The sequence below is a fragment of the Doryrhamphus excisus genome, chromosome 9 (assembly GCF_030265055.1).
Source record: "Doryrhamphus excisus isolate RoL2022-K1 chromosome 9, RoL_Dexc_1.0, whole genome shotgun sequence".
NCBI lineage: Eukaryota > Metazoa > Chordata > Actinopteri > Syngnathiformes > Syngnathidae > Doryrhamphus > Doryrhamphus excisus.
Genome location: NC_080474.1, coordinates 18,930,001 through 18,957,904, shown reverse-complemented (window position 1 = coordinate 18,957,904; position 27,904 = coordinate 18,930,001). Strand labels below are relative to the sequence as shown.

At 40.7% G+C, this 27,904-nt stretch overlaps 2 protein-coding genes across 3 annotated transcripts in view; one reads left to right on the top strand and one right to left on the bottom strand.

The window, feature by feature from the left end:
• Window positions 1-628: 628 nt before the first annotated feature.
• Window positions 629-27,904, top strand: part of smarcal1 (SWI/SNF related, matrix associated, actin dependent regulator of chromatin, subfamily a-like 1) — a 74,067-nt gene continuing 46,791 nt past the window's right edge. Inside the window, exons 1-17 of one of the 2 annotated variants that reach the window (XM_058081613.1) lie at window positions 629-1,196; window positions 1,262-1,583; window positions 4,346-4,396; window positions 4,467-4,727; window positions 4,793-4,843; window positions 4,932-5,115; window positions 6,731-6,881; window positions 6,979-7,140; window positions 7,229-7,294; window positions 9,613-9,753; window positions 9,869-10,087; window positions 10,183-10,253; window positions 10,976-11,078; window positions 12,590-12,772; window positions 12,839-12,939; window positions 13,011-13,107; window positions 18,451-18,543. In XM_058081613.1, coding sequence (XP_057937596.1) covers window positions 933-1,196; window positions 1,262-1,583; window positions 4,346-4,396; window positions 4,467-4,727; window positions 4,793-4,843; window positions 4,932-5,115; window positions 6,731-6,881; window positions 6,979-7,140; window positions 7,229-7,294; window positions 9,613-9,753; window positions 9,869-10,087; window positions 10,183-10,253; window positions 10,976-11,078; window positions 12,590-12,772; window positions 12,839-12,939; window positions 13,011-13,107; window positions 18,451-18,495 — 2,472 coding nt within the window. In that variant the 5' untranslated portion in view covers window positions 629-932 and the 3' untranslated portion in view covers window positions 18,496-18,543. Of the gene's footprint in view, window positions 1,197-1,261; window positions 1,584-4,345; window positions 4,397-4,466; window positions 4,728-4,792; window positions 4,844-4,931; window positions 5,116-6,730; window positions 6,882-6,978; window positions 7,141-7,228; window positions 7,295-9,612; window positions 9,754-9,868; window positions 10,088-10,182; window positions 10,254-10,975; window positions 11,079-12,589; window positions 12,773-12,838; window positions 12,940-13,010; window positions 13,108-14,542; window positions 15,229-18,450; window positions 18,544-27,904 lie in introns of those variants that run through there. The other variant, XM_058081611.1, reaches the window with a different exon arrangement.
• nme9 (NME/NM23 family member 9) lies at window positions 14,702-25,162 on the bottom strand. Its single transcript, XM_058081614.1, has 16 exons — window positions 24,905-25,162; window positions 24,760-24,817; window positions 24,488-24,591; window positions 24,348-24,419; window positions 22,870-22,986; window positions 22,692-22,779; window positions 22,490-22,572; window positions 22,304-22,396; window positions 20,500-20,654; window positions 20,026-20,222; window positions 19,666-19,810; window positions 18,411-18,518; window positions 17,986-18,137; window positions 17,748-17,892; window positions 15,856-16,094; window positions 14,702-15,767 (listed from the first exon to the last, which is right to left on the bottom strand). The coding sequence occupies exons 1-16, from the start codon at window positions 24,935-24,937 to the stop codon at window positions 15,676-15,678; spliced, it is 1,881 nt and encodes a 626-aa protein (XP_057937597.1). The 5' UTR covers window positions 24,938-25,162; the 3' UTR covers window positions 14,702-15,675.

Here is a 27,904-nt window from a genome sequence, read left to right as displayed (position 1 = left end):
CAAAATGTGAAATTATTTTTTTCATGGCAACCCCTTTAAAGTTGGTGGACATTGTTTTTGTATTTTTTTAGATAAAAAAACATGCATGTTAAGTTAACTGGCGACTCTAAATTGTCCATAATGACTAGTGAAAAGTGAAAAAAAATACTTGTATATACATTTTATCTGTTCAAAATGGCATAGTGACTTAAACAGTAATAATATCAATTTATCTAGATTCTCACCAAAATGTGAAATTCTTTTTTCATGGCAACCCCTTTCAAGATGGTGGACATTGTTTTTGTATTTTTTTAGATAAAAAACATGCATGTTAAGTTAACTGGCGACTCTAAATTATCCATAACGACTAGTGAAAAGTGAAAAAAATATACTTGTATATACATTTTATCTGTTCAAATAGTGACTTAAACAGTAATAATATCCATTTATCTAGATTCTCACCAAAATGTGAAATTATTTTTAATGGCAACCCCTTTAAAGTTGGTGGACATTGTTTTTGTATTTTTTTTTAGATTAAAAAAACATGCATGTTAAGTTAACTGGCGACTCTAAATTGTCCATAACGACCAGCGAAAAGTGAAAAAAAATATTAGCAGGCTTTATTCGCAGGGCTTCCTGTTTTTACGTCACTTCCTGCGCGCCAGATACGCACAGCGAAGCGTCAGAAAGTTGTCAACACGGAAGAGTAACGTTGCTTGTAAAAAAAAAAAAAACTACAAAAAAACTGCCTTCCCGTTTTTACATCGCTTTATATATTATCTTTATTTTTTTCATATTGGTTTCAACTTATATTCGTCTCACGTTGTTTGACATCTTGTGTACTTTACCTCACAAGTAAGCTAGCAACGTTAGCTGCTTGCGTTAGTTGTCATGAGAATCCGGATGTGAACCACGTCAGTTCTCTCGTCTTCTAGCGACATAGTTGGGGAGTCATGTCCTTGCAGCTGACTGCCGAGCAGCAGCGGAGGATTGAGGAGAACCGACGGAAAGCCTTGGAGAGGAGAGCCCAGAGAGTTGGGCAGACCATCGCCACCAACAGTCATGGCTCCATGGAGGGTATAAACGGTACATCGGTACCAAACCGGTTTGCTGCATTCTCGAGTAAAGACTCCTTTACTTCTAGTAACCAAAATAATTACCCTAAGCTCCATCAGACGTCTGGTAGTGGAAACCAAAGCTGCTCTTCTTCAATACAGGTGATGTAACTTCAAATGTTTGAGTAATTTAGACAGTTTACAGTAACTAACAGTTTTCCTTGTAGATACCACCCAAGGATGCACATTCTCCAGCCAGTTTCCAACATGTCAGCCATCCCATAACAAGCATAGACGGCAGCACCGGTGGAAAGCCGCTTCATCCCAATTACCCTTCTCCCAGCAATGCTGCGGCGAGTGTCTTCTATAAACAACCAAGCAAACCCACCTCAGACTCTGCTTCCACCTCAAAGGCCGTGCCTGCTAAAAAGCCTGCTTTGTCTACCAGGGGCAAATGTGTGCTCCACACTGAGGGACGCTTCAGGGTGGAAGTTGGCTACAATGCAGATCTTGTTGCTGTTTTTAAATCCATCCCATCTAAAAGCTATGGTGAGTGTTCACACGTGACACCCGTACACTCCCCGGGACACTTTTTAGTCTCACTTCCTCAATGTAATCCGTGTAATCAGTTTAAAATTGTATTACAGTAAACCTCGGATATATCGGACTCGGATATATCGGAAATTCGCTCACAACGGACAGATAAAAAAAAAGCGATTTTTCTGTGATGCATTTCCAATAAAAATTCATTGCATATATCGGATTTTTTATAACGGATTTCGCCTATTTCGGACAAAATCTCCAGTCCCGTTCCAATGCATTTCCATTAAATTTCCCTCGCATATATCGGATGGCCGCATCGTGGCGCACCGATTCGCCGAATCGTGACAGGCCGCTATACGACGTCATTTGCAGCGTTTGCAGCGTTGCCTGCGCGTCCAGGTACATTGGAAACATAGTCAAGGAAGTGCCTTTTTATAACGGATAAAATCCCATTTACGCATATACCGGATATAAATCCGATATATGCGTAAAACGGACATTTTCCGGTATACACATATAACGGATTTCGCTTATATCGGACAAAACCAGTGGGAACAATTGAATCCGATATATCCGAGGTTTACTGTAGTTTGATTCCACATACTTAAAAAGCCATAGCATTTGTGTAATCAAACTATGGGATCAATTAAGACCCTCAAACAATGCACAACGATGAGCCAATTCAAGAAACAATACAAGCAGTTGATGTTTGCTAAATACAAGGATGAAGAGTCTTGAACCAGTCATGATGTGCTATACATATCACTATATTGACACTTACTATGGTACCCAAACCCAAAAAATATGGTACCCCAAAAAAATAAAAATCAAAACTTAAACTATATTAGGAAAGCAGGAAGTGAACAAATTTAACAGTTACTGATTGTAATCAAAATATAATGTAATCAAAAATAAAATAAAAACAAAAAAAACGTTAAACTATATTAGGAAAGCAGGAAGTGAACCAATCAAAAATAAAATAATAAAAAAAACTTAAACTATAATAGGAAAGCAGGAAGTGAACAAATCAAAAATAAAAACAAAAAACGTAAACTATATTAGGAAAGCAGGAAGTGAACAAATTTAACAGTTACTGATTGTAATCAAAATATAATGTAATCAAAAATAAAATGAAAACAAAAAAAACGTTAAACTATATTAGGAAAGCAGGAAGTGAACAAATCAAAAATAAAATAATAAAAAAAAACGTTAAACTATATTTGGAAAGCAGGAAGTGAACAAATGTAACAGTTACTGATTGTAAAAGTACCAGATGGAGGGGTAGGATTTAATAAGCTTTGCTTCTTCCTACTCCTTTTGGACATGTGGAACTGTGAACTGATTATGTGATGCATTCAATTGTAATCTGATGCATGTTCAAATGAAATCAAACCATTAATATTTGCCTTGGTTGTACTACAGTATCAAATGTAACATTCTGCACATTACTGTGTATATATATGAAAAGATGGCTAACTTGTCTCATAATCCTTTTAGTGCTGTTTATTCCTAGTGGTATGTCGTCTGCTAAGTGGTTGGTGGTCCCACTACTGTTTTTCCCGTAAAAAAACTCCACTCGGTAGATGTTAATAATGCTGAGCATAGGCATTATGGTTAGACTTATGTGACCACGTAGAGTATGCGTGTATCTGCTCTGAGCCAAGGATTACGTTAGCAAACATATGTCAGCTTTTGGCCGGCATCATAAACAGTTGGTTGGCTTTTTCAAAATAAATAAATAATATCCAATAGGTGAAGACATTGAGGCAAATAATTGACGTCGTCTGTACTTTATGTACGTATATGCATCGCTAAATATATTCTAAACCAGGGGTGGGCAAACTACGGCCCGGGGGCCACATCCGGCCCGCCAAGTGTTTGAATACGGCCCGCCCAATCTTTTAAAAGTATTTAATTTAAACTCAACATACAACCTGGCATCATGGCCTGAGCCAACCTTTTGATGGTTGTATCAATTTCGTTGTTTGACATGGTCTGTTGTTTACAAAGTGCTCCTGAAAAAAGGGACACAAGCACATAATAATAATAAAAATTAAAATAATAATTATTATATTATTATAACTATTATGATTATTATATTTATTATATGAATGCTAATTATTATATTAATTATATATAATAATATTGTTATATTTGCATATTTTACATAATAATAATATAATAATTATTATTTTAATTTTATTTTAATTATTATAATATTTTATTATTTTTAAAATATTTAAATATAAATATAAAATAATAAATAATAATAGCAGATTGCATGACAATTTTACAGATACAATAATACCAGGTGGACTGTTACGTGTTCAAATGTACTTCTTCCCTGAGATCATATTTCTCCTCTCTTGTAGAGAAGTATTGGATGACATTTTTAACTAATTGGTTATTTTTAGATTAACTATAGATTAACTATATCAGCAAGTTGAAGTATTAATCCAGGTTATTTTTAACCTTATCTATTTTTAAGTCTAAATCTATTTTTCATTCTTATTTGTGTTTGTATTTTTATTTAGTTATTTTATTTGACATTTTAAATCAAGGATATTTATGACATAATGCACTTGCAGGCTTGTGCAAATATCGAATATAGAAACTGGAATTTTAATTCTAAATCCATGATTCTAAATTGGAATTGCAGGAAGTAGAATTAAATTCTGATCCAATTTTGGCAATCCCAGTGTACACACCAATTTTCACACATTAATATTGATATTTGTACTGCACTTCTGTTGGTGTTTGTTCTTTAGATCCCGCCATGAAGATGTGGAGCTTCAGTATGGAGGACTACCAAGAGCTAAGTAGGTTCTTGTTCTTGCACACGTGCCTGTTGCATACGCACCCGCGTTACCGGTCTCGACTCTGCTGCAGTGACCCAAGCGGCATCCATTGCCTCTGTGTCACTGAGGCCCCTCGACGGGGCGCAGGCAGCGGACGCGGCTTCACCGACCAGCCGAGCTCAAGACAGGTTGGCGCTGAACGCTCTGCTGAAGCTGTGCAACGGCTGGCAGAAGCCAGACGCCGTCCTCCAGGGCCAGTGTACTTTGGTGTCCTGCACCAAGTTTGAGGTCGACGTCGGTTACCATGTGGATGTGATTGCGGCGTTCAAGCAAATGCCATCAAAGACTTACGGTACCAGTATTTGATACATGTATTTAACTACGTGTCATCTCATATTCTTCATTCTATGCTCGCAGATATGAAATCAAGGAAATGGAGCTTTTCACTTGAGGACTACATGAGATTGAGTGAGTCATCACATTAGCTTCATCCATTCATCCATTCATCGCTGTTGGTGATCTCGTCAATGAAGCCGTGCCTCCTCACATTCCTCAGTGGAGCTCCTCGGTGGGATAGCAGCCGTGGAGGTGGAGCCTCTTCCGAGGGCAATCGTCCAGGCGTTTTCTGCTAGGTTTGAAGGGCTTCAAGCCAGGTCTTCGGACGTCCCCGCGGCAGACCTGTCCCACGTCGACCCCTTGATCACCAGCAGCCTCATGCCCTTCCAGAGAGACGGAGTCAAGTAGGTACTTGTAGAAGACGCATGAGAATGACACCCTAATTTAGACTAGTACCTTCATAATATCCCTATATTTTGTTTAATTATTTTTACAATAAAAAACAACCTTGAATATTAGACTTTTATTGGAAAAATAAGCTCAATTCCTACACAGAAGTAAGACTTTTTTCAGTTGTTTAACTGACAAATTGTGATTAAAAAAAGCTAATTATATTTCTTAGCCAGCCTTTTTTTTTCACGTGTCCCTGTGTCATGCCTACACCATTCCAAGCTTCTAATGTATGTGTGTGAGTGACAGGAAGAAATGCTCTGACTCACTCTGTATAAATATAAGATGCCCCAATCTTTTTCAAAGTATTTCATATTATTGTTTCATATTTGGGTGAATACAGTTTTATTTATAGTCGTGAAGCCGGCAAGACATTTTTCATTTTTCAACATGTTTATGTTGCAATCAGGTCTGCAGGGTAGAAAGGAGAAAGGCGGCTTGTTCCACCTGAAATGTCCCCAGTCACCAAACAAAAAATAAAACAAAAATATGTTTGCAATAAGTCTTCAAAATAGCCTTTGTAAGCTTACATCATAAAAAAAATATTTTTATATATATAAAAGAGTCATGATGTGCTATACATATCACTATATTGACAGGTACTATGGTACCCATTATGTCATTGGATGCTCATATCACCTCGTACTTTGGTATGTGACATAAATTAAATTAAATAATAAAAAATAAAAACTTAAACTATATTGGGAAAGCAGGAAGTGAACAAATGTAACAGTTACTGATTGTAAAAGTACCAGATGGAGGGGTAGGATTTAATAAGCTTTGCTTCTTCCTACTCCTTTTGGACATGTGGAACTGTGACCTGATTATGTGATGCATTCAATTGTAATCTGATGCATGTTCAAATTAAATACAGTAAACCTCGGATATATCGGATTCAATTGTTCCCACTGGTTTTGTCCGATATAAGCGAAATCCGTTATATGCGTATACCGGAAAATGTCCGTTTTACGCATATATCGGATTTATATCCGGTATATGCGTAAATCGGATTTTATGCGTTATAAAAAGGCACTTCCTTGACTATGTTTCCAATGTACCTGGACGCGCAGGCAACGCTGCAAACGCTGCAAATGACGTCGTATAGCGGCCTGTCACGATTCGGCGAATCGGAGCGCCACGATGCGGCCATCCGATATATGCGAGGGAAATTGAATGGAAATGCATTGGAACGGGACTGGAGATTTTGTCCGAAATAGGCGAAATCCGTTATAAAAAATCCGATATATGCAATGAATTTTTATTGGAAATGCATTACAGAAAAATCGGTTCTTTTTTATCTGTCCGTTGTGAGCGAATTTCCGATATATCCGAGTCCGATATATCCGAGGTTTACTGTAATACCATTACCATTTTATATATATATACGTATATATATTTTTTTTTACATACATACACACTCACCAAATAAATTCATGCAGAGAGGATGTACACGAGTAATATATCTGCACACTAATTTTGTTTATCGTATGACTTTAGATTATTGCATCTGTGCTCCAGTACATTTGTATCAAAGGTCAGAAATGTCTAACTTTTTGGTCTGTGTTGCAGTTTTGCAGTTTTTAAAGAAGGCCGCCTCCTCCTGGCTGATGACATGGGCCTGGGAAAGACGGTGCAGGCCATCTGCATTGCCGCGTACTACAGGAAAGAGTGGCCCGTGCTGGTGGTGGCTCCCTCGTCTGTGCGCTTCACCTGGGCTGAGGTGAACCAACATTGGAGCCGTAGCCACTTACGGTACATCGCATTAGATACACATGCGTCAACTCCTTGGCTTTTTTTTCCCGTCTTCCTCCTGTCAGTCTTTCCGTCGCTGGCTGCCCTCGCTGAGTCCCGGCAGTATCAACGTGGTGGTGAAAGCCAAGGACAACCTGAGGGCGGGGCTTGTCAACATCATCAGCTATGACCTCCTGAGCAGGATGGACAAACAACTGCCGGGGAAACATTTTGACATTCTTATCATGGTGAGTTCTAATAATCCTATTAAAGATAAGCGCATTGAAGGCGTTTGAACGAGTTATGTCAAATCTTGTCTTTTTCCCGTCCGTGCAGGATGAATCTCACTTCCTGAAGAACATAAAGACAGCTCGTTGTAAAGCAGCTCTGCCCTTATTAAAGGTGCTTTTCTTTTCTTTTTTTTTTTTTTTTTTTAATCTCTTTTCATGTATTTGAAGCAATGAAAAGATGTCCAAATTGCGGTGCAAGGCCCATTTTCACCCTATGGTTCATTTTAATTCATTATTGAGATTTGTAATTCGATATTTACTAGTTATTAGATATTTATTGTCACAATGTGATGTTTAAGATGTGGATGTTTACTCACTTTTAATATCTTTAATACACAAAAGTAATCAAATTGGCCTCCCACATCCTTTAATTTTTGGACACCCCTGGTTTACACATTGGCCACTTCATTAGGTACAGCTGCCGTATTGACCCGAATCTAAGACGATCTAAAACTAGTCTGAAAAAAGTGAGTTGTATTCACGGTCTAGAGCAGGGGTCTCAAACTCAATTTACCTGGGGGGCCACCGGAGCTAGGTTCTGGGTGAAGCCGGGCCGCATCAGGTTTTCAAAAAAAAAAAACCCAAAAAACGCATTTATTAAAAACTGGAAGAAAAATCAATTAAAAAACTATCTTCAATGCTTTTTTTCTGCTATACTCTACACTTTTTCAGTACTTTGGTTCCGGTTTTTCACACCAAAATATCTGAAAACATTCCACTGTTCTCAAATATCTTAAATTTTATTTTTTTATACACAAAATAAGATAAAAAAAATAAATGAACAAATTAAGAATAAAGACAATAAATCAATCAATCAGTAATAAATAAATAAAATCATAAGAAACCACAGAAAAACATAAGAAATCACATACAGTTGGTAGAGAAATTATTTTTTTCAGATTCAAATGTACAGTATTAACAGTTATTTAACCTTTACCATGAACATTAATGAAACTTAATAATTTGACCCAATTAGCAAGTTAGCATCGTATACTCAGTTCCATCTGGGAGCAGCGTCGTAACTTTAACAACAACAAGGTGGGGGCCTCAAACTAGCGTCGGCCCGCGGGCCGCGAGTTTGAGACCCGTGGTCTCGAGAGTTAAATGTGCCCGGCGAGTCGGAGCTTTTCTTCCTGTCATTCACATACAATAGTGACCTGTAGAGATGAAGCCGCGACGCAGACCAGATTGACCTTAATGGTTGTTGGCAAGTTAGTATGCAATAGAGGAGTTATCATAATCATTTTAATATAATGATTATCAATGAAATTGTTTAATAACTGAGACTCAAGGCGATTTTGAGCTATTTTTTTTGTCCAGATTTTTTTTTTTTTTTTCAAAAATGAGGAGTGAACATAGTTATTTAATACACCAATAAGGCATGAGTATTTAAATACATTCAATTGGTCGACTATAGGAATAAGCAACAATCAATTACAATATTATTGTTGTAATGGAAAATGACTCCCTGAATGTTCTGAACTTCTGCTTCCATGCCAGTCGAGCTAATCCTGCTTCCTAGAAAATTCTGACCCGAGTTCAATTCCAACCTGGGCCATCTGTGTGTGGAGTTTGCACCGTGCGTGCGTTTTCTCCGGGTACTCCGGTTTCCTCCCACATTCCAAAAACATGCTAGGTTAATTAGCGACTCCAAATTGTCCATAGGTATGAATGTGAGTGTGAATGGTTGTTTGTCTATATGTGCCCTGTGATTGGCTGGCCACCAGTCCAGGGTGTACCCTGCCTCTCGCCCAAAGACAGCTGGGATAGGCTCCAGCACGACCCTAGTGAGGATAAGCGGTAGAAAATGAATGAATGAATGAGTTCTCCTCCTATTTTGTGTGGAAGTGGTAACTTTTTGGCTTCTTATTTTGTCTTTCCCCACCCTCGGCCATCTCTGTGTGGAGTTTGCATGTTCTCCCCGTGCATGTGTGGGTTTTCTCCGGGTACTCCGGTTTCCTCCCACATTCCAAAAACATGCTAGGTTAATTAGCGACTCCAAATTGTCCATAGGTATGAATGTGAGTGTGAATGGTTGTTTGTCTATATGTGCCCTGTGATTGGCTGGCCACCAGTCCAGGGTGTACCCTGCCTCTCGCCCGAAGAGAGGCAGGGATAGGCTCCAGCACCCCCCGCAACCCTTGTGAGGATAAGTGATAGAAAATTAATGAATGAATGAGTTCTGCTCCTATTTTGTGTGGAAGTGGTAACTTTTTGGCTTTCTTTTTTGCGTGGGTTTTCTCCGGGTACTCCGGTTTCCTCCCACGTTCCAAAAACATTGCCTGAATGTTCTGAACTTCTGCTTCCATGCCAGTCGAGCTAATCCTGCTTCCTGGAAAAATTCTCTTCAGTCTCATTTTAAAGATGAATCTCCTGCTACGTCGTCTTGGCTCACATCCTTTGTCTTTGTCTTCTTCTTTGTACCCTCAGACAGCCAAGCGAGTAATTCTTCTGTCAGGGACCCCGGCCATGTCCAGACCTTCTGAGCTCTACACCCAGATTCTGGCTGTCAAACCGACACTCTTCCCACGCTTCCACGAGTATGGGCTGCGCTACTGTGGTGCTAAACAGGTAGCTATGAGTATGCATCCATTCATGGAGCTGGCGCTGGTCCTCGGGGACATTTGTATGCGTCCATCTACGTGGGAACAGTAGGACTTAAATCCCTTCCGTCGCTGTTCTTCAGTTGGCCTGGGGTTGGGACTACTCTGGCTCCTCCAATCTCTCCGAACTAAAACTCCTCCTGTCCGAGTGTCTGATGCTGCGTCGGCTCAAGTCGGACGTTCTCGCTCAACTTCCTTCCAAACAACGCAAAGTCGTCACGGTAACCATTGACGGCGTCAGCAACCGCACCAAAGCGGCTCTGTCCGCTGCGGCCAAGGAGTTAGCCAAGGGACACAATAACGTGAGTTAGTACGCTGCGGTGCTATTGCTATTTTTGCACTGCTTGAACAACGCCATCGCCATATTTCTTCAACTTTTTTTATGTCTCCGTTTCAGAAAAAGGATGAAAAAGAAGCCCTCCTCATTTTTTATAACCACACAGCTGAAGCCAAGCTGCAAGCCATCATGTACGTACACGCTTACACGCTGACTTTAAAAGCATCATAGAACTTAGTCTAATCTGGGTTGAGACACAAGTCTTAATTAATTAATCAATTGGGTTAGGGCAAGACCCCGTTGTTCTCATTTCGGTAAAGCCTAAAGTCAATTTGTGTCAAACCTCACTCAAATTCACAGCCATTCAGTCTAAAAGTCAAAATAATAACTGTATTGGATGACATTTTTAGGTAATTGGTTATTAAAAAAAATCATTAAAAAAAAACAACAACATGCGAAAAACACTAAATTCATCACAAAGCAACTAAACACTCAAAAGGTTTACCCCAGAAATATACAAACATGTACCAATGTAACTGCAAGTCATCAGCAAAGACTGATGCCTTCAATGACATGTAAATTTGTACATTTTAATAGGTTTTGACTTGTGTAGCCCTTTCAATCTTTCACGTACTCAAATCGTTGTTTTTAAAAATTAAAAAAAATAAAATTAAAAAATTAAAAAAATTAAAAACATTAAAATTAAAAAAATTAAAAAAAATAAAAGTAAAAAAATAAAATAAAAAAAAATAAATAAAAAATAAAAAAAAATGATAACTGTACACGACTAAAAACAGCAACACTTTAAATGTGACACCCACGCCGTAGAGCATGCTCAGATTAGCTTTGATGTGAAGAAACCCCTTCACTTTTGTTTTTTTTGATGTTTTTTTTTTTTTTACACCACCGATAGGGAATACATCACTGACATGTTGGAGTGTGGCAGGGAGAAGTTCCTGGTGTTTGCCCACCATAAGCTGGTGCTGGATCACATCACAAGTGAACTTGTTAAAAAGGTGAGTACGAGTTAGACCATTTTTACCTCTAAAATACTTTCATAGAGTACATGAAATACTTGATTGACCTTGCCAAATTAGTACATAATAGAGCTGTAGTGACATGACCACCAGTCAACTGTAATAGTGCCCTATTGCCTTATTAGTGCTACTTTAGAGAAAACTATGAATGGTCATCTTCAGTTTGACGATCAACTGAGTGATAATAAAGGACACTCTGCACCATCCCATTAACTTACATCGGAAAAAAGTGGAATTTTTTCCAACGATGTCTCAACTGTCATCACATTAAATATTGAAACGCTCAGGGCGGTTAAAACACTCCAATGCTAATGTTTGATTTGAGTACAAGGACCGCGCTGAAATCACAAAGTTAAAAAATAATGTCAGCCCTCACAGCTAGGAGACCCGAGTTCAATTCCACCCTCGGCCATCTCTGTGTGGAGTTTGCACGTTCTCCCAAAAACATGCTAGGTTAATTGGCGACTCCAAATTGTCCATAGGTATGAATGTGAGTGTGAATGGTTGTTTGTCTATATGTGCCCTGTGATTGGCTGGCCACCAGTCCAGGGTGTACCCCGCCTCTCGCCCCGAAGACAGCTGGGATAGGCTCGAGCACCCCCCGCGACCCTTGTGAGGAAAAGTGGTAGAAAATGAATGAAGTCTGTGTTCACACTTGGGGTGCTTGAACTTGAATGGGGCTGCACGATGGATGAGTGATTAGCATGCAAGCCTCACAGCTAGGAGACCAGAGTTCGATTCCCTCCTGGGGCATCTCTGTGTGGAGTTTGCACGTTCTCCCACCGTGCATGCGTGGGTTTTCTCCGGGTACTCCGGTTTCCTCCCACATTCCAAAAACATGCTAGGTTAATTAGCGACTCCAAATTGTCCATAGGTATGAATGTGAGTGTGAATGGTTGTTTGTCTATATGTGCCCTGTGATTGGCTGGCCACCAGTCCAGCTGGGATAGGCTCCAGCACCCCCCTCTGCGACCCTCGTGAGTATAAGTGGTAGAAAATGAATGAATGAATGAGTTCTCCTCCTATTTTGTGTGGAAGTGGTAACTTTTTGGCTTCTTATTTTGTCTTTCCCCACCCTTGTTCATCTTTGTATGGAGTTTGCATGTTCTCCCCGTGCATGCGTGGGTTTTCTCCGGGTACTCCGGTTTCTTCCCACATTCCAAAAACATGCTACGTTAATTAGCGACTCCAAATTGTCCATAGTTATGAATGTGAGTGGGAATGGTTGTTTGTCTATATGTGCCCTGTGATTGGCTGGCCACCAGTCCAAGGTGTACCCCGCCTCTCGCCCCAAAGACAGCTGGGATAGGCTCCAGCACCCCAACGACCCTCGTGAAGAAAAAGCGGTAGAAAATGAATGAATGAATGAATATAATTATTAATTTTTAGCCATGCCACCTATACTGAGATTCTATGGCTACATTGCTCATTCTTCTCTGCTCTTTCACGGTTAGCTGTCAGTAAGAGTTAGCCGCAATTTGCCTCAACAGGATGTCGCTTTAATTCGCATCGACGGGGCCACCCCCTCCAGTGAGCGCCAGCTGCTCTGCGACAAGTTTCAGAATTCGAACAAGACCTGCGTGGCCGTGCTGTCCGTCACCGCCGCCAACATGGGCCTGACCCTCCACGCCGCCGACCTGGTCATCTTTGCGGAACTTTTCTGGAACCCTGGGGTAAGATGAAGTTCAACCTCAGATGTTTATTTCCCTTCTTGTCACTCGACTACGTCTGTGGCGCAGGTTCTCATCCAGGCTGAAGACAGGGTGCATCGCATCGGTCAAACCAACAATGTGAACATTCATTACTTGGTTGCTACGGGAACAGCTGATGATCACCTGTGGTATGTGGGACAATATTAGAAGTTCTCAATAGTATGCTTGGTAAATGGATTGATTTATGGATTTATTCCAGGCCAATGATTGAAGCAAAAATGAAAGTGTTGGAGCAGGTTGGTCTGTCAGAGTCGAACCTCTCAGCTCATGCGGCGACAGCTCGATTCCACTCTAAGGTAACCAAACACACACTTCGACACACATCTTATATTTAGTGTGTACACTCCTGATCAAAATGTTAAGACCGGCTGGAGTGAATGAAGCAACATGTGTCCCGTTATATCTGGCGTAAAAGTAATGCAACATTTCAGAAAAAATACATCATACCAACAGTAAAATATGGTGGTGGTAGTGTGATGGTCCATAGTGAAGAAATGGCTTTGAGACCAAAAAAATCATGGTCCTTCAGTGCTACCTGACTTGCCTCGGTTAAGGTTCATGACTCCATCGTAAGACAACACTGGGCAAAAACAACCTGCATGGCAGAGTTCCCGGATGAAACAAAAAGAACATTAAGGGTTGTCTCAATTTTGCCAGAAACATCTCAATGATCCTCAAAACCTTTAGGAAAATACTCTGTGGTCTAAGTTGAACTTTTTTGGAACATGTGTCCCATTACATCTGGCGTAAAAGTAATGCAACATTTCAGAAAAAGCATATACCAACAGTAAAATATGGTGGTGGTAGTGTGATGGTCCAGGGCTGTTTTTGCTGCTCTCGAAATGCTGTGGCGTGACTTTAAAAGGCGGTACGTGCTGGAAAACCCTCCAATGTTGCTGAATTAGAACAATTCAAAAGTGGTATCAATCAAGTGGTATCGAGGTCCAGGACGAGACAAAAAGATGTGTGGTAAATCAGCGTGAAGTTTCTTTAGGTCCTTCATTCGCTCCTGCTGGAAGACTATTTGACTCCTGAATTGAGATTTTGCAACATTGGATCTTAAGAAGGTTCTAAGTAAGAGTGAAGAAATGGCAGCGAGACCAAAAAAAATCACGGTCCTTCAGTGCTACCCAAAGAACTGTAGGCCTCACTTGCCTCGGTTAAGGTTCATGACTCCACCGTAAGACAACACTGGGCAAAAACAACCTGCATGGCAGAGTTCCCAAAAAGAACATTAAAGGTTGTCTCAACATCTCAATGATCCTCAAGACCTTTAGGAAAATACTCTGTGGTCTAAGTTGAACTTTTTGGAACATGTGTCCCATTACATCTGGCGTAAAAGTAATGCAACGTTTCAGAAAAAGAACATCATACCAACAGTAAAATACGGTGGTGGTAGTGTGATGGGCCCATCTCTAAATGCTGCGGCGTGACTTTAAAAGGCGGCACATACTAGAAAACCCTTCAATGTAGCTGAATTACAACAATTCTGCAAAGATGAGTGAGCCAAAATTGCATTTGTTGCTGCTAATATTTAAATCTGATACAAAATGTATCATATACATCACTGTGTGTCAAAGACTAAATACATTTTAGTTCCTACAGTGAAAGAGTAAACAGAGTGTGGGCCCCAGCTGTATTAATGCTCTCTCATGGGATGCTCACCATGCCATACCTTGAAAAGCCCTGCTCTAGATCCATTGTATGACTTCATTATTGCAAACTGTGCAGGACCACAAACAGAGGAGCATTGCAGAGATGTTTGAGAGGTCTTTCAGTGAGGACGACAAGCTGGACGAAGCAAGCCAATAAGGTCAACTTCTGTGTTGTATTTTGAAAAAAAAAAAAAAAAAAAAGTTGGCGCATCATGACTGACTTGTAATACTCGATATATGTTTTTATTTAGCAGTGAAAATAATAAACAAATATGTACAATAGCCAGTTGTGATTTTTTTTTGTAATTTATTTCATGGTTTAAGACCTGTGGTAATTCAAGTATTATTTATTATTTCTTCACTAGCCACAACATTAGGAACATGTCAAAATACTACGACAGATGGTAAAACAATATCAAAATATAATCACAGTAACTTATTGTTAAATGAATGCTGTGTGGTTTGATTTCATTTGAACATGCATCAGATTGCAATTGAATGCATCACATAATCAGTTCACAGTTCCACATGTCCAAAAGGAGTAGGAAGAAGCAAAGCTTATTAAATCCTACCCCTCCATCTGGTACTTTTACAATCAGTAACTGTTACATTTGTTCACTTCCTGCTTTCCTAATATAGTTTTATTTTTTTTTGCATTGTTTGAGGGTCTTACTCAATCCATTCCATAGTTTGATTCCACATACTGAAATGCTATGGCTTTTTAACATAGTTAAACGTAACATAGTTTTTAACATTTTTAGCTAATTGGTTATTTTTAGCCTTATGCATTATTTTAGCTGTTTGAAGATGAACTATATCAGCAAGTTGAAGTATTTGTGATTTTAGAAATAAGGAGTTGGTATGTTCTCTGTAGGCGGCATTATGAATTATCCTGACTGACCTTTTTTTGCAGTACATTTAGCGAGTGAAGATTGCTTTTATAGTTATTAGCCCATATTTCCACACAATAAGTAAGATATGGTAGAGAGAGCAATAAAGAGTGTGGAGTGATTTCTGATTGAGAACAAATTTTGCTTTGTTCAATATTGAAATATTTCTGTCCACCTTATGTTGTATATTTGTAATATGAGGTTTCCAGATCATATTTTCATCTGTTGTGATCCCCAGAAATGTATTTTCCTTCACCCTTTCAATGTCTACACCGTCACCGATTGTACCTCATTTTGGTATTACTGACAATGATGTTGGTTAGTCCACCTCTTCTTGGTGATGTTTACCTTCAACTTGTTGCTGATGGTCATCAGAAGAGGCATCCTTTGGACCTTCCGTGGTGTTCTCATCTACAGACAATTAGGTGCAATTGTAGCAAAGCAAAAACGTAACAGCAAGTAACAGCAAGTAACAGCATTTAAGTGATGGTGGCGTTACCTGAGCTGTCAGCCTCTGTGTGCTCTGACGGGTCGCCAAAGATTAATTTGATCTCCTCCTCACTGTGATGCTGGCTAGATGAACCGTGCACAAAGTTGTGGAGGATATCGGAGGCCAAGCGGGCCCTTAGAGAGTTCGGGGATGCTATCTTAGCCTGGTCGGGATCCGTGGGACCCATCATGGCTCTCCACTCTTCTATGGCGTTCTCCTTTTCTAGCACCATCATCAGACAGGGCCCACTGACAAAAGACAGGATGCTTACAATGACTTTGTCTTTAAGAGGAAAAAAAACATTGAAAATAACAGTTTAAGTTTATGCCGTTGCCAAGGGTGGGGAAAGACAAAATAAGAAGCCAAAAAGTTACCACTTCCACACAAAATAGGAGGAGAACTCATTCATTTTCTACCACTTATCCTCACGAGGGTCGCGGGGGGTGCTGGAACCTATCCGAGCTGTCTTCGGGCAAGAGGCGAGGTACACCCTTTTACTTACGAGGGTCGCAGCCAATCACAGGGCACATATAGACAAACAACCATTCACACTCACATTCATACCTATGGACAATTTGGAATAGACAATTAACCTAGCATGTTTTTGGAATGTGGGAGGAAACCGGAGTACCCGGAGAAAACCCACGCATGCACGGGGAGAACATGCAAACTCCATACAAAGATGGCCAAGTGTGGGGAAAGACAAAATAAGAAGCCAAAAAGTTACCACTTCCACACTAAATAGGAGGAGAACTCATTCATTCATTAATTTTCTACCACTTATCCTCACGAGAGTGCTGGAACCTATCCCAGCTGTCTTCGGGCAAGAGGCGGGGTACACCCTTATACTTACAAGGGTTGCAGCCAATCACAGGGCACATATAGACAAACAACCATTCACACTCACATTCATACCTGTGGACAATTTGGAGTCGCTAATTAACCTAGCATGTTTTTGGAATGTGGGAGGAAACCGGAGTACCCGGAGAAAACCCACGCATGCACGGGGAGAACATGCAAACTCCATACAAAGATGGCCAAGGGTGGGGAAAGGCAAAATAAGAAGCCAAAAAGTTACCACTTCCACACTAAATAGGAGGAGAACTCATTCATTCATTCATTTTCTACCACTTATCCTCACGAGGGTTCCATGGGGGTGCTGGAACCTATCCCAGCTGTCTTCGGGCAAGAGGCTGGGTACACCCTTATACTTACGAGGGTCGCAGCCAATCACAGGGCACATATAGACAAACAACCATTCACACTCACATTCATACCTATGGACAATTTGGAGTCGCTAATTAACCTAGCATGTTTTTTTTGGAATGTGGGAGGAAACCGGAGTACCCGGAGAAAACCCACGCATGCACGGGGAGAACATGCAAACTCCACGCAGAGATAACCGAGGGTGGAATTGAACGCTGGTCTCCTAGCTGTGAGGTCTGCGCCCTAAACACTCGTCCACCGTGCCGCTGCAAAATGTTTATTTTGATTGAAAATGAAGGTTTTTATGACGCCCTGCAATAGAATGGGTTCCTAACCTGAGTTGATGTTAAGCGGTAGTGACACCCGAGTCTAAAGTGGCCTGTGCAACATCCCTCAGCCTGTTTTATTGGAGCAGTTGTGTAATAGCGAAGTGGGAGAAGAAATACAAGAGGCTTGTTGGAGCGGAAGATGATTCCACAACCTAAATGTGATGTTTAAAATGTAAAAAAAAAAAAAAAAAGGAAAGAGAAAGATCGACTTTCTGGCTGGCTGCCTGGGGCGTGTTGCAGTAAAGATTACTCCATGACAACTTCTTGTGGGAATTGGGACGAATCTGCCACGCGCCCCCGTTTGATGGTTTTTTTGGGGGGGTTCTGAGAGAAGAAGAAGGAGGAGGAAAGGGGGGGGCAACTAACCTACACATGAACTCCACCAGCTGGTTGAAAAAAGGCCGGTCAGTGTGTTTCTTGTAAAACGCCTCCACCGTCTCCCTGGATAGAAGCTTCTCCTCCAGACGCCTGATGGAGAACCTTCTGTCACGGATCTCCTCTAAGATCATCTCTGTTGGGAGGAAGCGATGACAGGAAACAGTATTATCCCAGCAGGCTTAAAGCTGCACAAACACACAAAGCGATTTAACATTTTGATACGAACCTTTGTGTTCCTGCGTGGCGTCGGGTTTGATCGCAGCCAGTGTTTGCTGTACGGGGAAGAAGAAGCTGATTTCCCGGGAGGCCTCCATGGTGGATTCACTTCCATGCAATTGGTTCACTGGATGGTCTCCCACAGCGAACTGGGCCCTTAGACTAAGAGTCTTGTGGTTAGATTTGAAAATCTAACAAGGAAATGACATCATTTGTGGTGCATGGACGCCATTTTAGACAACACTGAGTTTGAATTAGGTATAACATTCAAAATGGAGGGCAAGGGTCATGACATTTGACCCTATTTATATTTATTTATGTCACAATCATCAGTTCTACTACTGTGATTGATGAATTTCAGTGCCCCAAACCAAGTTTTCATTAATGTTTTCAGCACAAGACCAATATTAGACATAAACCAGACTTGAATCTCACCATTCAGGATTCTCCTCTTTGGCTCTTCTGACATCCGCAGGACCGAGCATGTCCTTCCAGTGCTGTACCGCATGTTCCCTGGTGAGAACCAACGCCAGCAGTGGCCCTCTGTATGGACGTGGACATGGACGTGGTGAGTAAACATAATAAATATTGTTTTGCATGCTCAAGTTACGAGCTGCACGGTGGTCGAGTGTTTAGCGCTCAGACCAGGGTTCAATTCCACCCTAGGCCATCTATGTGTGGAGTTTGCATGTTCTCCCCGTGCATGTGTGGGTTTTCTCCGGGTACTCCGGTTTCCTCCCACATTCCAAAAAAACATGCTAGGTTAATTAGCGACTCCAAATTGTCCATAGGTATGAATGTGAGTGTGAATGGTTGTTTGTCTATATGTGCCCTGTGATTGGCTGGCCACCAGTCCGGGGTGTACCCCGAGTTCACTATGGAATAGTGGTTGCTGGCCATTTCTGGGAAGGTTCACCACGGTTCCATTTTTTCACCACTTGTAGATAAATGGCTCTCACTATGGTTTGCTGGAGTCCCACAATTTTAGAAATGGCTACAACTTTAGAAAGGAGACCCGAGTTCAATTCCACCCTCGGCCATCTCTGTGTGGAGTTTGCATGTTCTCCCCGTGCATGCGTGGGTTTTCTCCGGGTACTCCGGTTTCCTCCCACATTCCAAAAAAACATGCTCGGTTAATTAGCGACTCCAAATTGTCCATAGGTATGAATGTGAGTGTGAATGGTTGTTTGTCTATATGTGCCCTGTGATTGGCTGGCCACCAGTCCGGGGTGTACCCCGCCTCTCGCCCAAAGACAGCTGGGATAGGCTCCAGCACCCTTGTGACCCTTGTGAGGATAAGTGGTAGAAAATTAATATATGAATGAGTTCTCCTATTTTGTGTGGAAGTGGTAACTTTTTGGCTTCTTATTTTGTCTTTCCCCACCCTTGGCCATCTTTGTATGGAGTTTGAATGTTCTCCCCGTGCATGTGTGGGTTTTCTCCGGGTACTCCGGTTTCCTCCCACAATCCAAAAACATGCTAGGTTAATTAGCGACTCTAAGTTATCCATAGGTATGAATGTGAGTGTGAATGGTTGTTTGTCTATATGTGCCCTGTGATTGGCTGGCCACCAGTCCAGGGTGTACCCCGCCTCTCGCCCAAAGACAGCTGGGATAGGCTCCAGCACCCCCCACGACCCTCATGAGGAAAAGCGGTAGAAAATGAATGAATGAATGAATGCTCAGGTTACCTTGTCATGCTTTGCAGCAGTGCAGGGAAGTGATCCTCGTCGACATGATGGAGGTAAAATTGTCTGACTTGCTCTTCTGTCAGAACTGTTTCTCTTTGCAGACACACTTGGAAGCCTGACTTGTTTATTTGGGCCAGAATCTCCTCTAAAAACAGAAATACAAATAACTCAACTTTCGGTACTCCTGAACAATCTGACAAAAATGATATGGCGCACCATATTATGTGTACGGTATTTGTTATGTACAGTATGTAATGGATGCAGGTGTGTCTCATGTCTGCAAAAGGACCATGTTAGAGTGGATATAAGGTCGCATGCACATGCATTGGCATGTGTTTATGTATTTGGCTCGAACCCCACCTCTGTTTTCCCTGGCAACGTCAGGCCGGATGAGAGCCAGCGTCCTCTCCGCACGCTCTTCCTCCACATCCTGCTCCGTTCCCGAGGGCGTGCTAAAGTTGGGGAAGAAGAAGGCAAGCTCCCTGCTGGCCCGGTCGCTGTCCTCGCTGCCGTGCAACGCGTTGAACAGCGTCTGTGTGCCGTATTGTGCCCGCAAGCTGCCGGCACGCGGGAGGGGAGGGAAATAAGAGGAGAGCAGATGGTTGCTTGGCTGGTGCTCGGCCGTGGAGGAGCATCATGTTTGGGTGTGTCTGACATAGCAGACGGGCTCTGTGCTTGTGTGGAAAGCTGACATTGTTGCACGCTGGTGCAATTGGTTGGAAATTTGAATAAGTGACTGAGAATAATTAGACAGGTAATTACTTTACAAGGTACCTAAAGTGGATATACTGTATGCGCATATTATATCTTGTGTACAATTTGAAGCCATCTCACCTTGCTGGCTTCTCTCTCTTGGCTTCGTCTGTGTTTGTGGGTCCAATGAAGTCAAGCCAAGCCTGCACCACATTGGTTGAGTCCTCAAGCTGAGAAAGCACCAGAATGTGGGACGGCCCGCTGGACATAAACTGCACCAGGTCTTCAAAACAAGCCTACAGGTCACATAAGTCTTGATTGATATTGAGAAAACCGATGCAATACTACTTTTGGTGCATAAAATATACATAGTAATGGTAATGGTAATGGTTTAATTTCATTTGAACATGCATCAGATTACAATTGAATGCATCACATAATCAGTTCACAGTTCCACATGTCCAAAAGGAGTAGGAAGAAGCAAAGCTCATTAAATCCTACCCCTCCATCTGGTACTTTTACAATCAGTAACTGTTACATTTGTTCACTTCCTGCTTTCCTAACATATATATATATATTTTTTTTTGTTTAATTTTTTTTTATTTTTATTTTTATTTTTATTTTTATTTTTATTTTTATTTTTATTTTTATTTTTATTTTTATTTTTATTTTTATTTTTATTTTTATTTTTATTTTTATTTTATTTTTATTTTTATTTTTTATCCACATACTGAAATGCTTTGAATAAGTGTTTCAAATGTACTTCTTCCCTGAGATCATATTTCTCCTCTCTTGTAGAGAAGTATTGGATGACATTTTTAGCTAATTGGTTATTTTTAGCCTTATGCATTATTTTAGCTGTTTGAAGATGAACTATATCAGCAAGTTGAAGTATTTGTGATTTTAGAAATAAGGAGTTAGTATGTTCTCTGTAGGCGGCATTATGAATTATCCTTACTGGCCTTTTTTGCAGTACATTTAGCAAGTGAAGATTGCTTTTATAGTTATTAGCCCATATTTCCACACAATAAGTAAGATATGGTAGAACCAGAGAGCAATAAAGAGTACAGAGTGATTTCTGATTGCTTTGTTCAATATTGAAATATTTCTGGCCACCTTATTAAATGATACCTGTACCCTTCTTACATTTCTCTAATCTCTCCTTACAAATTGCTCATTAAGCAAAAACAAAATCAGCTTAGCCAGCAGCTTTATTTAAGCCCCCTGCAGAAATGCGCATAGTGTTGATGCGTGGTGTAGTGCTGCTATACAGACTCTTCCCCCATCTGAAGGCTTACTTAGAATTCATAGCACCCAAACTAACCTCGTCCATCACTGGTATCCATGTCTTTAACACAGACTTCTATGCTATGTTGTTGCTATGTTGCGATTCTACAATACATTTTTTCTATTATGTGGTCTGGGTTTTTAAAAGAAATAAACACCTCACCTCAAGTAAACAACAAAAAAAAGGGATACTGACCCTCAGAATCCGGGTCCACAATCACAAACAGGACCAATTGCTCTTTTGAACAAATATTGTTTTGAGAATTCTTTACTTAAGTGACCGCACCAACTACGTCCCTCATCACCGAAATCCGACCAGACCTCGGTTCACGGGGACAATTTTGGGGGGGGGGGGGGTCACGGTTGATGCACTACACTGCTGATGGGGATGTCATCCAACTTGATATCAATAAATCCCATCTATCCCTTTTAAACCTTCCCAAACACTTTGCGATACACCCATTTTGTTACATTATTTCAGATTTGGTAAAGGGTAAATGTTGAATACAGGAAGTGAACAAATGTGAATTACCATACCAGACCATATCTAACTGCTGTGCTGCACGATACACTTGTCCCATTAAAATAATTAGATAATTTTAGTCAAAATCTCCATACAAAGTATACAAAGGCATTGATTTTCTTTGCTATACCAGACCTCCGTGTCTTTGTGCTGGTAAAATTCCCGAGCCTGAACCTCGGTCAGCGTCCATTCGTCCTGGGCCAGGATTTCAAACCCTGCATCTTGAATCTGCTCAGTAAAATAATCATAACAAAACGATTTCATGACAACAGGGAGGATTAGGAATCAAACAACAACAAGATGGTCTGAGTTCCTCCTTACCTTCATAATGATCTCATTGGCCTTGCCGTGAGCAACTGCATCAGGTTTGATGATGGCGACGGTGTAGGACTTACTGGCAGGAACTACAGGAGAGCAGATGGCGTGACGATGCAAATGAACAACACAGAACAATCGCAACAATCAACAACAAGTTCCAGTGATAAAATGAAGCCAAGATGCTATTGTGGCATTTCTACAGCACCTATTATGTTTTCTCCATCTTCGCCATGAAGATGGGTAACGTCTTCTTGGGAAATCTTCTCCTCATCCATGAGACCATTATCTAGTACCTACCAAAAAGAATCATCATAGCAAGTAGCTCTGTGAAGTTAGCATCAGTAACATGCTCGTCTATGTACATATGTTGTAGCTCACGTTACCACTTTTCGTTCACCGCCTTCCTCCAGCACTAACTTCTCCTTGGATAGTTCTTCTACGATCATCCTCTGAAGGAGAGGAGCATTGGCTCCTCGCAGCACGGCCACTAGCTCCCCACCCTGTTCATGCAGAACAAGTACCATTTTTAATATTTGCACATCCAGGACCTTTTAGACCTTTTTTTAGGTTTGGCAGAGATCATAGATGGGAAAAAAATCACACAAGGGAGGAGGAATTGAGAGAGCGTGGAGGAGTGTAGCTGTAGAAGGTTATTATGTATCGTAGGGACATTTTAAGGCATGCATACTCTATTTGTAATTGTGAAAAGGTATAGTTGATTTTTTTATGTACATATATTTACATTTATTCTGAACAGCACCTGCCACTTTTTATATTTATATTCTTATTTCTTGTTTATTTTTATTTTTATTTTTATTTTTATTTTTATTTTTATTTTTATTTTTATTTTTATTTTTATTTTTATTTTTATTTTTATTTTTATTTTTATTTTTATTTTTATTTTTATTTTTATTTTTATTTTTATTTTTGTTGTATGCAATACAATGACAATTTTGATGTAAAATTTGGATGTTTATGTTGGTAAAGTGAAAATGTATTCCCACCAGGAACTGAAACTTACCTATGTTATATTGCTGATTACTAAATAATGGAAAAATGTTATTTTCTTATGAAAGACAGGATGCTAATCTTTCTTTTGGTAGGTTCTATGTCTATATAGTCATACGTATGTTCTTTATATGATGCTTATTCTTGGCCGTCATTGTTTAGGTTCTCGGTTCTCTCAAAAAAAGGTCGGAAAGTTTGGTTTCAGTTCCTGGTGAGAATACATTTTCACTTTGACACAAGTAGCTCAACAACTTTACCAACATAAACATCAAAATAACAGTATTTAGAAAAATCAGAATCAGAATCGCCTTTATTGTCATTGTATTGTAATTCCACAGTGCATTTTGTAGAAATAAAAATAAGGAAAAGAATAAAAAAATAAACAGGGAATAAGAATATAAATATAAAAAGTGGCAGGTGCTGTTCAGAATAAATGTAAATATATGTACATCAAAAAACAATAAACTATACCTATTTACAATTACAAATAGAATATGCATGCCTCGAAGTTTCCCTACAATGCACAATAACATAATAATAATAAGTCATGTGTGATTTTTTTCCCATCTATGATCCCTGCCAAGCTCTTATCAAATGTACTTCTGCCCCCTTGTGGCCGTTTTTATGTCTTGAAATTACTCTAGAAGATGCTTGATAAACGTATGACTGTTATAATCAAGTTTGTCATACAAGAGATAACCCCTAAAAGAAGTTAATTGGTACTTCTTAACATATGTTTTGCTTTTCATGTGATTTACTCACTTTTTGTGTGTCCCACAGCATCCATAAAAATAACATGGCCAATCAATAATAATTGCAGCCCGGTGGGAAGCACAATAAATACAGTACTCACCCCATAGAAGAGGAAAGTGGGCTCGCATTTCCCTCTATACTTCTCCAGTGCATCAATGCTGTCTGCTTCGGCCTGTACACAAACGTTCTCATTCATACTTCAGGAGCAAATGATGCATTTATGTTTTTTTAAAGTCTTACTGTGGCGAAATGTAAGAGGTCGTCCCCGAGTTCATTCTTTATTTTTCGTAGAAGACTAAGCACAGCTCGACAGGGTCCACACCAATGTTGGTAAACATCCACAACTGTGAAGACAGGAGACAGCAGGTGCTGTTACTCCACCCACCACTCGGGGGCAGCAGAGTGCATTAAAATGCGGTCAGTCATTGACACAGCTGTGATAATCTACCTGAGCGTTTCGTAAATCGTCATTTGTTTAAAAAAAAGACTCATATTAAGTTAAAAGTTTTTACCTGTTAAACCTTTGGTAGCAAGAACCTCCTCCCACTGCTCTTGGTTAATGACAGAAACCTACAGAGTGGGGGAAAATGACTACGTCACGTAGGTGTTTCTGCCATCTTTAAGTGAGTAAAAACCTTTTTTTCTCTGTTTACAAACCTGCAAAGTCACCTCTTTCTTCTTGGCCGTCATTTTCTCGAGTCTGCTGTGTTAATGTAAGCTTAAAAAGCGACAAACACACACTGAAACAACGTTAATAAGTGAGTGGTCGGTTCAACTCGAAAGTGACTTATAAGCTAATATGTTCTCGAGCGCGTGGACAATATGGTTGCCGGGCAACCAACCCTCTCCACTTCCGGTGTCAGGGAGCAGTAGCGGTTACGGCCACCAGGGGGCTCCCTTGTCACACGTGTCAAATTGAATGGAAGCATCCACAACATTAGGTATAATGTGACTTATGTCCATAGTATTATGCTAAGTGTTGACATATTTTGGCCTTTGTAAACACAATAATGCATTTTGATTGACATTTTTACTCATAAACTTTATTACTTGATAGACTTGAGCTCATTCATGACCCTTGTGAGAAAACATGAATGGATATAGTTTCAGAAATGAGTTAAAAGTTTAATGAGTGCTTTATTGTAATAGTTGCTTGATCGGTACATTAACAGGAAATATATCAGGACATTAAGGCAAACTAATTGAACTGTTACTGAAATTGTCCCCGGCACAGACTGATACGTCATGCGTCTAGTCTTGATGAACAAATTAATTGCTTGTGCGAGGAGTGGAGACTTTTAACGACCTCAGCAACGGCCTCAGTTGCTTAGCCAAGGTCATAACCATCATTTCAATCAGTACGAGGAGCAGGAAAGAGACGAGAGATTTGAAGTGCAATTAATAATTTAACGTGACGAGGAGGAATAGGCCCGACAGGAAGTGGGTCACCTCAGGAAGCAGTCGCACGAATTAGGTGCTTGTGATGTGAAGGAGAGACGCCCGCAGCCGAGATATTGGAGGTGGTGGTGACGGTGGAACGGAGCTATGCGCCGCTAAGATGTCTTCTCGAGAGATAAATTGGAGGTGGCCGGCTATTGAAGGCTTAGAGGTGGGTCATTCCGAGGTGACACTTGAGTGACAGTTGATAGAGAATACTGAGACTGAGAGACGACTCCTTGAAATTCAACGGCGTGTGTACAAGCGATGGAGTGAGAGGCCTGTGTGTCACTTCGAGATGACGACAGAATGGCCTCCAAAGAGCGTGGAGGATGTCGGAAAACTGTGACACTTGCGAGGGAGTTGGATTTGGATCCTTTTGGATTTCAGCAGCTTATTTAGGTCGCTTGTTTTACAACACACAACTCCGACAAGGCCTAATTAAGCCTTGTGTTTTCTCTTCAGTGTTGACACAATACATTTCTTTCTTGAAGCCTCGGGCGAATCCCCTCAGACTGTCCCATTTCACTAAACACTGTAATGTTCTCACAGGAGTTTAGTGTCAAATCCCATGAAAAAGTCGAGGAAACTCCACACATGCTGTAAACTCCATTTAACGCCCATGAAGTCGCTCATTTTGGACTTTACTGTAAAGTATGGGTGGGCGAAAGGCAACCTATCCACTGCAACATATGGGTATGCAAACAATAAAAGCCACCCATATATTCCCGCCGCAAGGCATGCTGGGTAGTTTATGGTGCTCATTCTCCCAATATTTTGACGTGTTGGTCGCATTTTTGCTTGTTTGTAAAATATGTTGATTATCTCATTAGAGAAGTAATCCTCACAAGGGTCGCAGAGGGGGATGCTGGAGCCTATCCCAGCTATCTTCGGGCAAGAGGCGGACTGGTGGCCAGCCAATCACAGGGCACATATAGACAAACAACCATTCACACTCACATTCATACCTATGGACAATTTGGAGTCGCTAATTAACCTAGCATGTTTTTTTGGAATGTGGGAGGAAACCGGAATACCCGGAGAAAACCGACGCATGCACGGGGAGAACATGTAAACTTTAAACAGAGATGGCCGAGGGTGGAATCGAACCCTGGTCTCCTAGCTGTGAGGTCTGCACGCTAACCACACGACTGCCGTGCAACAAAGGCAACATTCATTCATTTTCTACCGCTTATCGTCACGAGGGTGCTGGAGCCTATCCCAGGTGACTTCAGGCGAGAGGCGGGGTACACCCTGGACTGGTCGCCAGCCAATCACAGGGCACATATAGACAAACAACCATTCACACTCACATTCATACCTATGGACAATTTGGAGTCGCTAATTAACCTAGCATGTTTTTTTGGAATGTGGGAGGAAACCGGAGTACCACTTGTACACTGTGCAGCCACACTAATGTTTTAATGTTGATATTGTTGTTGCAGCTGGACCAGCATGCCTTGCAGGGATTTGGACATAACTGTTTAGGGCTGAGCTGTTAATTCATGTAATTCATGTGATGCGTTAACTTGCTGTGGATGTGTTGTTTTTGTTTTGTTGCACCGTGAGCAAGTGTGTATGTGATTCTGCTTTATGGTAAGCTATATACAGGTTGGCTTTTGGTTTGCATCGTCTGCAATCGGGTCTCATCTATTGCATCCTGGAGTCACCTCCACAATGCCAAAAGCGAGACCGGACCTGGGAGGTGCTTGTCACTGCTGTTCTTCCACAGATTCTTTTTTTCAATGCATTCAATATGTTTGCATGGTCGGTTGGATGAATGATTTTGGAGTATGAAAGGGTGTCCATCCATGCATTTTCTATGCCGCTAATTCTCAGTCCATTTTTTTTTTTTTTTGCCTTGAGGTTATGTTCTCGTGACTTGTAGTTGATTAGTTAGGTCGGTGCCCTACCGAGTGTCCTTTGAGTTTAATTAGTCTCTAAAGAAAGGTTTTAACGAGCCATCTGACATTTCCCTTGATGGTCAACAAATGGAAAACAACTAAACGATAAAAATCCCTGAATGTCATCTGGGATTTTTTTATTTATTTCCACGAATGAACAACAAGACAATTCCTGCGAGTGTGAATGTAATAGGATGAGATTTACATGTGACTTCTGTACCTCAGATGTGCAAATGGGGGCTAATCTTCAGCAGTGGGCTTCAAATCCTCTTCCTCTTCTCCTCAGATTAAAGCAATTCACTTGGGGAGATGATAA

Coding starts and splice junctions, on each gene's coding strand:
- nme9 (XM_058081614.1), bottom strand. CDS start 24,937: ATGACGGCCAAGAAGAAAGAGGTGACTTTGCAG. Junction 19,811..20,025: donor CGTTGCCAGGGAAAACAGAG/GTGGGGTTCGAG, acceptor TTCTGTTTTTAG/AGGAGATTCTGGCCCAAATA. Junction 18,519..19,665: donor CTGCTGCAAAGCATGACAAG/GTAACCTGAGCA, acceptor ACGTCCATACAG/AGGGCCACTGCTGGCGTTGG.